The sequence below is a fragment of the Hippocampus bargibanti genome, linkage group LG08, assembly GCF_051943395.1.
Source record: "Hippocampus bargibanti isolate YZ-2025 linkage group LG08, ASM5194339v1, whole genome shotgun sequence".
NCBI lineage: Eukaryota > Metazoa > Chordata > Actinopteri > Syngnathiformes > Syngnathidae > Hippocampus > Hippocampus bargibanti.
The window spans coordinates 14,834,091-14,844,946 of record NC_142741.1 but is presented as its reverse complement, the minus strand read 5'-3'; the positions used below and the strand labels follow the sequence as shown (position 1 = coordinate 14,844,946).

General features: G+C 40.1%; 1 protein-coding gene across 1 annotated transcript; it reads left to right on the top strand.

Moving 5' to 3' along the window:
- Positions 1-208: 208 nt before the first annotated feature.
- Positions 209-10,619, top strand: ndp (norrin cystine knot growth factor NDP). Its single transcript, XM_089002666.1, has 2 exons — positions 209-643; positions 10,067-10,619. The coding sequence occupies exons 1-2, from the start codon at positions 434-436 to the stop codon at positions 10,289-10,291; spliced, it is 435 nt and encodes a 144-aa protein (XP_088858792.1). The 5' UTR covers positions 209-433; the 3' UTR covers positions 10,292-10,619.
- Positions 10,620-10,856: the final 237 nt, after the last annotated feature.

Genomic DNA, 10,856 nt, shown 5'->3' with positions numbered 1-10,856 from the left:
ATTTGATTCACGTCATCCACACCGGTTCTGATTACACAGAAAGTGCTCCAGAAAAAAAAAAAAAAAAAATGGACATGCCAAATTGATGAATCTATGCTAAAGAGAGTACTGAGACTTTTGCGTAAGTAGTGACTTTCCATTCCAAATTCTGGTGGTTTACTGTAAATGAATTATATTACGTCTTTGTCCCCGACCAGGCTGCGGTGGATCAAGATGATTCATGATGGAGAGGACCTCTGAAGGAAACCATCTTCCAAGTATGGCTCTCCAAGCGCACTGGATTTGAGGATCCATTGTCCAAGTAGTAAGCAGTGTTGGCATCAAGACAGCATCATATATGAAGCCCTGAAGCCCAACTTGTGCAGAAAACTTGAACAAACAGAACAGTGCTGGAACACCTCGTAAGGGCCCAGAGCCTGAGGGTGGTCGGACGATGAAACCTTCAATCACTATGGTCCCGCCCTCCAGCCTGCTGCTGGTCCTTATATGCTGCCCCCTGCTGGGTTTGACGCAGTCCCCAAGCAGCAACAAGGCCAGTGACCCTGGACGCCCTTCACACTTGAGCGATTCAGACCCACAACGCTGCATGAGGCATCACTTTGTTGAGACAATCAGCCACCCAATTTATAAATGCACCTCCAAGGTAATACAGAAAGAGTGATGGAAGAACTCCACTCATACGCTGAGATTCTTTTATCGTGGCCACAAGTTCCCTTTTGGTTAAGTTGCTTTGTTAAGATAATACAAACAGAACAGTCTGGAAATAGTTGCATCTGATTTGCAAAAACAGTCAACATCTCCTGCCAACACAACCAAGGGACACCGATTTGGTCTTGCATTTGAATGAAAATGTTTTTTATGGTTTTGGTTTTATGCTCTTTATGCTTTAAGAAAGGGAAGAACCGACACTTGTTGGCTCGGATTTGTCTTCGGTCTTCCCGAGTGCAAATCCCAATGCAGTTAAAAAAAGGCTGAAACACAACCTTTAGTTACTCAGAGCAACACCTTCTCGACAGTCTGGAAAGTAGATTGACAACCAAGCACTATAATAAGTGGTTGCTTCCTCACCTCACAGCACAAAGGTCTCAAATTTGAGCCCGTGCTTACTCGGGTTCTTTTTTGGAGTGTTATGATATCCTCACACGGTCCAAGGACACGCGTTGACCATTCTCAAGAGCATGCACTACAATTGAGAGGAAGAAAAGGCAAAAAAGTGTATGTTTTTCTGTTAACACTTTTTTGAAATGGGCCTCAAAATGGAACTTCTCGAAAACACCAATGTTATGAAAGTTCAAATTATTTGAAAGAAATCTTCTTCTTGTCCTTTCGGCTTTTCCCTTCATGTCCTCCATCTTCAGAGGTTTTATTCGCATGTCTGTTTTGGCCTAGCTTTTACGTCGGATGCCCTTCCTGACACAACCCTCTTCATTTATCCGGGCTTGGGACCGGCACAAGAAGACACTGGCTTGTGTCCCCTTCTGGATACAGAACAAGCAATCTAATTGTTGTAATTTAAGACATAAAGAGAATACATATAGCAGAGTTACGCCTCTTCCTAAAAAGGATGAAATTGTAATCACGGTAGAATGTTTCAATGCAAGTGCAGTGTGAACCGACGAATTGGTTTATACCCCAATAGCACTGAAGTGGCAAATGCACAAATAATCACATAAAAAACATTTGCCTTTCAATCAAGAGAAACATGATGATTCAAGATGATATACCTGTAACTATGTTTCATTATTCATGTGTCACTTGTAATGAAGTCAAATAAGTGAGGACAGTCACCAGTGTAGTAATATCTGTGGACCTGCCATGTCTATGGCTCTCGGTTTGTACTGCATCTTCTAGGGTTTTACATTCCAGCTATTGGGTGCAGAAAGAAAAAGCAAAAATCATTGAGGCCTGTTAAAGGACAACTGACACCATTTTTTTGTTTCCAAATTGACATCAGAAAAACGTTTTATTTCATCTAAAATACCCAAAACACGCAGGCTGATATTTTTAGTCAAATGCAAAACACCAATAAAAATGACGGAAAGTGTCCAAAATCTGTGCCACAAATCAGCTCGAAACCGGGGATTTTCAAAAAGTCCTGCCCCCTGTTTGTCACGGCAAGTCATCTTGCCTTGCTCAAGAAACAAAACAATGGGCTCACGGAGTTCAGATTCGGAAAAAATGCTTTCTTGTTACTCATCCAGTTATGAATATGATTCAAATAGCTCTGAAAAGGAAAGCATAAATGTTTGCAATCAATCATGCATCAATGACAGCAATGTAGTGTTCCAGAAAATGCAAAAGATGGCGTCCAAGCTCCGTTGGAAATGGGCTGATTTGTTTGCTGCGAAATTGTGTCAGTGAATATCAAATAGTAGTCTTGGTGCAACACAACAATTCACCATCGCGTTATTTATGTGTTTTCCTTCTAATTTCGCCATCAACACTGATCAGTACGAAGTTTTCAGACCAAACAAAGTACCGCAAAATGCATTGTGTGTCGCTTTCTCCGTCAGGGGGCGTTCCAAATGAGACGTCACGTCGGGGATCGTCATCAACTCGAAAACAAGACTTCCTTAATATTCAGCGCGAGTCTTAAAACGTAATATATAGCTATATGCGGTGGAATCGTTGTAAAATATGCTCAGTAGTCATTTGAAGTGATTTTACAAATTATGGACACAATTTGTCCGGAGGCGTCGGTTGTCCTTTAAAAACAAATTTAAACTGAGGATAGTTTTATGGCGCAAAAGTCAATGCCAATTTTCTTCGCTTTAAATACCAGTGATCAGGCATCGGGCATTTTTTTATTTTTTTTTATTAATATTGTTCTTTCTGAGCATGTCGAACAGGTGGCGTGAAACACAGCTCAGCTGTGGCACGGCGGCATACTCGCAGCAGGAGTCACCCATTTTTTTAATCATGTTACTCTGGTAATTGGCTTCGAAGCAACTCTTTAACACAATCCATATGCACGCCTCATTTTCTCTTGTACACATTTGTAATGGGAGCTATGCCATTTTTTTGGACCAGGTAGTTCAATACATTGCTGAATGGTGAGAAATGCCTGAGGAATGGAATGTACTGATTATGGCTTTGTGTAGAGTTAGAACAACTCTACCAGGGAAAAAAATGAAGAGCTGTTCAATAAAGTGCTCGGAATGGGTAGTATTGAGAAGTAAGTACTTGTGAGCATCAGTAGAATTTCATGGCAAACATCTCAGTTGTATTATTGGGCTTGGGGTGCTGAAGGAGAATGTCATAAGAACCCATGTTGTATTTTTGCAAATTGAGAGAGAACATGACAGGGTCCCCAGAAAGAAACAGTGGTCTTGCATTACAAAGTCTGGGGGGCACAGAGGCTTATGAGAATAAAACTGGCACACTAAGAGAGCTGTACAATGGTGGTGAAGTGTGACAGAGGATTTTAAGTTGAGGGTGATGGTGGGACTTCTTTGAGGAATCTGCTTGGGGCCTCTTTCTATTTTATTGAGTTGAGGATTGGCTGAAATCCCCATAGACTGTGATGTTCACAGGTGTTAATCTGGTCTAAAGTCAAAGCAAAACGCAGGTGGAGCGACATTTAAAAAGAGAGGGATGATGATAAGCTAAAAGGAGACAGATGGGAACAGGGAGAGGACATTGAGAAAAGATAATCAGTAGAGTGTTTGAGATGCCATGGCCCGGATTTATTACGTTTAAAAACGTTTCGCTCTCACAGATCATGGATGCCGGCAGTGAGCTTGATTTACTCTGATAGCAATCCTTTACGAAGAGCCACATTCACAGGTGCTAAATTGTATATATTGTACACATAAATTGTTACTGAGTTTCAGGATCCAAACCGGTCGCTAATTTCAGGGAAGGAATCAACTCACCTCAATTGAGTGAAAATTGGTTATGTCAGCTCTGCTTGTCATCGCATATAAAACTTGGGCCAGCACACAAAATATACTACATCGAGGGCCAGCCCCGAGTGTCACCACATCCTAAAATAAAACAGACACCTCGAAATGCAAATTTCAAAGAAGTTCTATAATAGGTGATATGTGAGTTCTCACCACTTTGCAGATTTTCTCAGTTCTGCAACCCCTGCCATTTGTGTTTTGCTCTGGTGTTCCTCCTTGTCTCATCAGTTTGCTTATATTTAATTTCTTTCTGTCTTTGATGTTGTTGACTTGAACAAAAGGCGCAAAAGAGACGTCTCGTCTCCACTTTGTATTTTGCGTTGAGACGCTCATGTATCAGTCCAGTGACTCAAGAATGTGAGGAATTCTATTGAGCATGCATGGCTACCAGTGACGTGCGGTGAGGTTCATGGCTGGTGAGGCACTGACGTCGTCATAGTCAGATTTACAAACATGAACTCTACAGAGTAGCTTATTCACCATTTGATTGGCAACAGTTAACGTGTTTTGTTTAAAATGTCATGTCAGCATTCTTTGTATATACAAACTGTAGCATAGAAAAAAATAATTTAAAAAAACATTAGTATCGTGTTACCTTTACTTGTAAATGAAGTCCATGCGCCGCTCCTTCTGAAGAAAGGCATCAATAACTTCTTTGTAGAAGCCTTCCTTATCTTTCTTCAGTTTTAAAAGTCTCTCTGTCTCAATGGAGATCACTGCCAGTGAAGAAAGTCGTCCTTGATCAGTCCTGTTCCGAATGTATGTTTTCAGTCTTTTCAGTGCTGAGAATGACAATCTCATCTGCTTCTACAGCAACAAATGGGACTGCACCGATCTCCTTTTTAATGTCATTTCTAATGACATCACCAACTGCTTCAATTAAATCGTTCTGTATTCTGTTTGACAGAAAATACAGTGGATGTCTCCAAACGTCTCGCTAGCCTGTCATCTTTCTCAGCGAAAGCATGTAATAGTTCAACATAGTTGCCACGATTAGCAGAGCCTTTATTTTCATCATTTCAACGAAATGCCAGCTGTTGTTTGGCAAGGAAGCAGGTGGCATTGATGAGATCTTTTAAAATCTCCCGGTTCTCCTTTACCTTAGCATTGTGGATGCTGATGTTGAGTTTTCGCTGTTCATCCAAAGCCAAGTCGGTCCTGGACATCCCGAATGTTTTTAGCGCGATTTGACTTTGGATGTGCGCGGTCGACCGCTCATGTTTGATGAGGCTCCGTTGTAAATTTTTTAGGTCGCAATATCCCATTTGAGTCCAGACATTGTCATAAGTTGAGAACAGAAGGCAGGAAAAGCAGAAACAGCGGTTTCTTGCTGGACATCCACACAGCCAGCCTTTTCGTGTGTACCGTTGGCTGAAGCAAACATTTTAGCTCCGGTGTTGGTCTTCCTTTCATTATTATCTCCTGCTTCGATTGAAAGTCCAGTTTCGAAAATTCTTTCAATTTGTATATGTAATCCTCCATTCTGAAAATGAGGCCAAGCAACACGAAAAAATGACTGCAGGGTTGCACTTTACTTGCTAACTGTTTACTGTAGCTCGCTGTCCCTAATTCTATTATTCTGTATCTCTGGTATCACAAGTGCCCCCTGTCATGAGGCGGGAGAACTGTGTGCCTCACCGACTCACAGTTTTGATAAAAATAAAACAAAATAAACACTGTAGTACAGTGTTTATAATGTACAGTGACTGTACATTATATACACCAGCTAAACTGTAGAAATTTAGTTCATATACTAAACGTGTTTGAACGCTTTTATAGTGAGATGCAGAAGGACAGCAATGCGGTCTCACTGCAGAGCAAGCCAGCACAGTTAGCACAGTGATTGCGCAATCCATTTTGAGGCTCAGCCGGCTGCTGCCTCACCGCTTGTCTCTACTTAGTATTCAATGGTAAATGTGAAAATTCAGCGATTTTGAAAAAAATCTAAAAACGGTGAAGTTAAATGGACACTGCCTCACCTGCCTCCCCTGACTGCACGTCCCCTGACTGCACGTCACTGATGGCTACAGATGTTGTTGCTTCAATGATATTACGCAAAAAAAGAAAAAAGAAAACAAAAGGATTGCAGCGTATAGTATTCAGTTTTCAGGCTTCAAGAGCAAGTCAAACCAGATGGTGACTGTTTACTTGTTGTAATTATAAGCAATGTACATTATAACTATCCAGACCTCCCCTAACAAGATTAATATTTAAATATATCCAGGGAAAAAAAGGCTTACTTTATTTGGAATATTATTTTTAAAATTATCCATTTGAAGTGAAGTCTCGAAAGGTTTGAATTAAAAAAAAACACATATCCCCTTGCTGATAAATGAAATCGACAAAAAAAAATCAATATTGTTTTGAAATTAACATAATTATGTTTCATCACAACAGTCGGCTTCATTGCAGTTTCATTAAAATCAAAATTTACTCAAAAATTTCACAGTTAAAAATGCACTTCCAATTAGAAATTGCAAAAACGTGTCATTTTTATAGTACAGCAAGATTATGGGCATCTGCTGGATGTAATTATTAAAGTAACATATGAACTAACTTTGATAATTTTAAAATAAACACTAAAATAAAAAGTTACTTTTTTTTAAAGCAAGTAATTATCACGCAACAGATTCTTCTGCAAGGATATTGTGACTACCAGTGATGTGCGGTGAGGTTCATGGCTGGTGAGGCACTGACGTCGTCACAGTCAGATTTACAAACATGAACTTCACAGAGTAGCTTATTCGCCATTTGATTGGCAACAGTGAACGTGTTTTGTTTAAAATGTCATGTCAGCATTCGTTCTATACTGTATACAAACTGTAGCATAAAAAAAAAAAGGATTTAAAAGTACGTTATTATCGTGTTACGTTTACTTACAAATGAAGTCCAAGTCTCTGTCTCAATGGCGATCACTGCCAATGAAGAAAGTCCTCCTTGATTAGTCCTCTTCCGACTGTATGTTTTCAGTCTTTTGTGCTGAGAATGACCGCTCCACTGATGCTGTAGTAGCTGGAACAGTGAGCATGAGCTGGAGCAACTTTGTCGCTTCAGGAATAGTTTCAATGAGATCCTGCTTGGCCAAAAAGCTGAGACAGTCCGGTGTTGGTCTTCCTTTAATTATTATCTCCTGCTTCTATTGAAAGTCCAGTTTAGAAAATTCTTTCAATTTAGATATGTGATCCACCATTCTGAAAATAAGGCCAAGCAACATGAAAAAATGACTGGATTGGATGGATGGATTGTTGCGCTTAACTTGCTAACTGTTTACTGTAGCTTGCTGTCACTAATTCTATTATTCTGCAGCCGAGGAGTCACTAGAAGAATCTCTAGTCACCAGCGCCCCCTGTCATGAGGCAGGAGAACTGTGTGTCTCACCTATGCACACAGTTTTGATAAAAATAAAATAAAATAAACACTGTAGTATAGTGTTTTTAATGTACAGTAACTGTACGTTATATACACCAGCTAAACTAGAAATTTAGTTCATATACTAAAAGCTTTTGAACACTTTAATAGCGATATGCGGAGGGACAGCAATGTGGTCTCACTGCAGAGCAAACCAGCACAGTTAGCATAGTGATTGCGCAATCAATGGTGAGGCTCAGCCGGCTGCTGCCTCACCACTCGTCTCCACTTAGTATTTGAACGGTAAATGTGAAAATTCAGCGATTTTGAAAAAAAAATCCAAAAATGGTGAAGTTAAATGGAAAAGAACGTTAAAGTACAAATCACTAAATAATATATGTTTAATTAATTTTGTCATTTGATATTTCCATGATGACAGGTGAGGCACAGCACTGCCGCCCCTGACTGCACGTCACTGGTGACTACACTCGGTGTCCCAGAAGTATTGCAAATTGCCAGGCTGAGCCGGTCTTAAAGTGGCGACAACATGCCTGCGCCGTTTCTATGTGTTTGTGTGCGTGTCCCAGACAGGCTTGTGGCAAAGTGGGTACACGGGTGGCGACACAGCAGCTGACGGACAAACATGACACAGGAGTCTGTGTAGGGAATCAAGAGGAATGCAGTGCGAGTCACAAAGCAGATTGTCGGTCTGATGGAATGGAGGTGAACAGGCGTGTGTGCTGCTTTGCATCACATAACGTGACATACTCGGTTGAAGTCGCACGTGACGCAAAGATGACAAATCGTAAATTAGCCCCACACACACACTAAGTCTGGCCCCGCTCGCCTTGGTCAACCCCTCACTGGTTGAGCTCACAGGTGCAAAGTCACTGCCTGGAGAGTCGTGTTTGTTATTCCAAAAAAAAAACATTTCTTTTTTTTCTCATGGTTTTGAGATACATTTGACCCGGCTGGGAAATGTTGAAATCAGCTCAAAGATGAGAAAAATTAAAAAATTAAAAATACAATAAAAACATGGCGGAAGAAACTGATAATCTACATTTTGTTTTGACTTTCAACAGACCTGATAACAAACCTGGACATTGCTACACAAGTTCCCACCCTCAGCCTTGAATCGTGATGCTGGGAGTGGGAACTGATCCCATACTACAGTCAACCTTGTGAATAACTACTTTGCCGATAGCCGTATCAAAGTAAACACCACTTTCTCAACTTTAGGAACAAATCCTGGCCTCCAGAGAAATATGGGATACCTATGGGCTCACCTAGCTGTGTGACCAGCCTATCATAACTTGCAAAAACTCGTTGCCACCGCCTTTGAGGAGGCCTTGAGTTATCAACTCGAATTCTGATTCGTTAAAGCAACTGTTTCTTTGACATTGATATTCATGCTCCAGGGCCTGCAGAACTGATTGTGAAGGCGTCAAGGTAGATTTCTGACCCTAGTAACAAATGATGGCTGACATGTGATTGGTTAAATGCTTTAATACGAAACACACCTTGAAGCAGCACAAGGGAAAAGCAATGAAAGGAAGCTGAAATAGAATTTGGAATTATTTTATAAGAATTTGTGGACAAAATATAATTCACATTCACAATTCTGTGATTCAGATGTATTTAGGCCAGCAGAGAAGGGCTTGCAGGCCCTGACGACCCACCACTGCTTATTATTACTGACAAAAGTAAATAAATATATCAGAAAACTGCTTCCAGCATGTTGTTGCTTCTAGACAAATGTATACATAATAAAATTGTAAAATAAATATTGATTCAACTATAACAGATTAAACTTTTGCATTCTTGGAAAGTAGAATCATATCAGATTCTCTTCTATTTGTGCAGTTGTACAGTTCAGTGTTTTGAGATTTTTTTTGACATACAATACATTTCTTTTTTGTTTGACCCTTCCACCCCCACCCCTTTCAATTTTGCTGGATATAGATTACAAATTTCCCTATTGTGGTATTATTAAAGGCTTTCTGATTCTGATTATTTTTAGGAAATACAGATAAAGACAAGTGCAACTGTAACAGTGGAAATGCTATTGTGGATGTAAAAAGTCATTTTTACGTGCTAGAATTTGGAATGTTGTAGTAAAAAAATGAAACCAAGACAAATAGTAATTCCAAAATGTTTTCAACCATTCATGTGATCTATTGACAGAAAGAAACCACAGCCCTACCACAAGCAAACTGATTAGACAAATGAAATGCAAAAACCTTTTCGAGAAAATATGTTAAACTAAACAACTTGGAAACAAAGTATGCCCACTGTCTTAGAGGTATGGTGGAGATATTTTCAGAGGTGACCAATCAAAGTCAAATTAGTCAAAGTTAAATGGGAGTCACCATTATTCTGCCACCACTTCAGGGGCCTCTGGTTAACCCCAAATAAAATTAAGTTGTTCTAGTAGGCTTTCTCTGTTGTTTATTTAGAGTTGTGCCTGAAGGCTTTTTTTTAATTTCAGCTATGTAGTTGATAGGCCAAATTAAAGCTGAAAAAGAGAGGGTGTTAAAATTGTGGCTTGTTTTTGTTTTGTTTGTTTGTTTAATTGTTTGTTTCATGGGCTCTATTGATTTATGTTCACTGGATACTTTGTTTCACCCTCTGAATGTTCCGTGATTGAAAAGGGTGAATAATGGTCAGTTACATCTCTAAATTGTCAACTTTTACATCCCTATTCAATGCTGTTATTTATGTATTTATTGATCAAGAAAACTGGGTGAAATTCAATGAGTTTCCTTTCTTCTGGACAGCATAGTGAACATCTCTTCTGTGTTTCCTGCTCCCAGATGGTGCTTTTGGCACGCTGCGAAGGTCGCTGTGCCCTTTCGACGCGCTCGGACCCACTCATCTCCTTCAGCTCGGTGCTCAAGCAGCCCTTCAAGAACACTTGTTCCTGCTGCCGTCCGCACACCTCTAAACTCAAGGCTGTGCGTCTGCGCTGCGCAGGTGGCACTCGCATCACTGCCACGTACCGTTACATCCTGGCCTGCAACTGCCAGGAGTGCAGCTAAATTGAGCTAAACAAATCTGGAGTGTGATGGGGGTGATTCCCTCTCTTTTCCAGACCCTAAAATACTCTCATGAGTCAACCGGCTTTTCAGAGCCACCTTGAACTGTTTGCAATGTTTTTCATTATTCTGGAATCTGCATGACAACAACAACAAAAAACTTCAAAAAAGGTGGCCCAACATGAAGCCTAACCTTTAATTGAGCATCTATACTGCGATTGTTGTACCCACTTCCAATGCAAGGTGTCATCTGGTGGCACAAATCACAAGAGGCAACAGTATCAGGTGAACTATAAAAAGATGAAGAAATAAAATGACAGATGAAAAAGAAGTCAGAAGGCTGTGTCTGCTGCATCAGGATGGCAATTTTGGACTCTTCACAGACTGTGAGGTGCTTGTTAAATGTTGTCTTTTTGAATCTAAGGTTGACATAATATCACACTCGATTTATACAAACGTCCTATATTCTGTCACTTAAAAGAAACATGATACTTTCTTCGTGGGGTTCCTGCTAATCTTCTTAGAAGAATATCAAATATATATTTCTCTTGTCCCAATTGATGTTTTC

Bases quoted from the DNA above. Each gene is read 5' to 3' on its own strand.
- ndp (XM_089002666.1), top strand. From the start codon at position 434: ATGAAACCTTCAATCACTATGGTCCCGCCCTCCAGCCTGCTGCTGGTC. The intron at 644-10,066 runs GTAATACAGAAA...TCCTGCTCCCAG, and splicing joins TTTATAAATGCACCTCCAAG to ATGGTGCTTTTGGCACGCTG.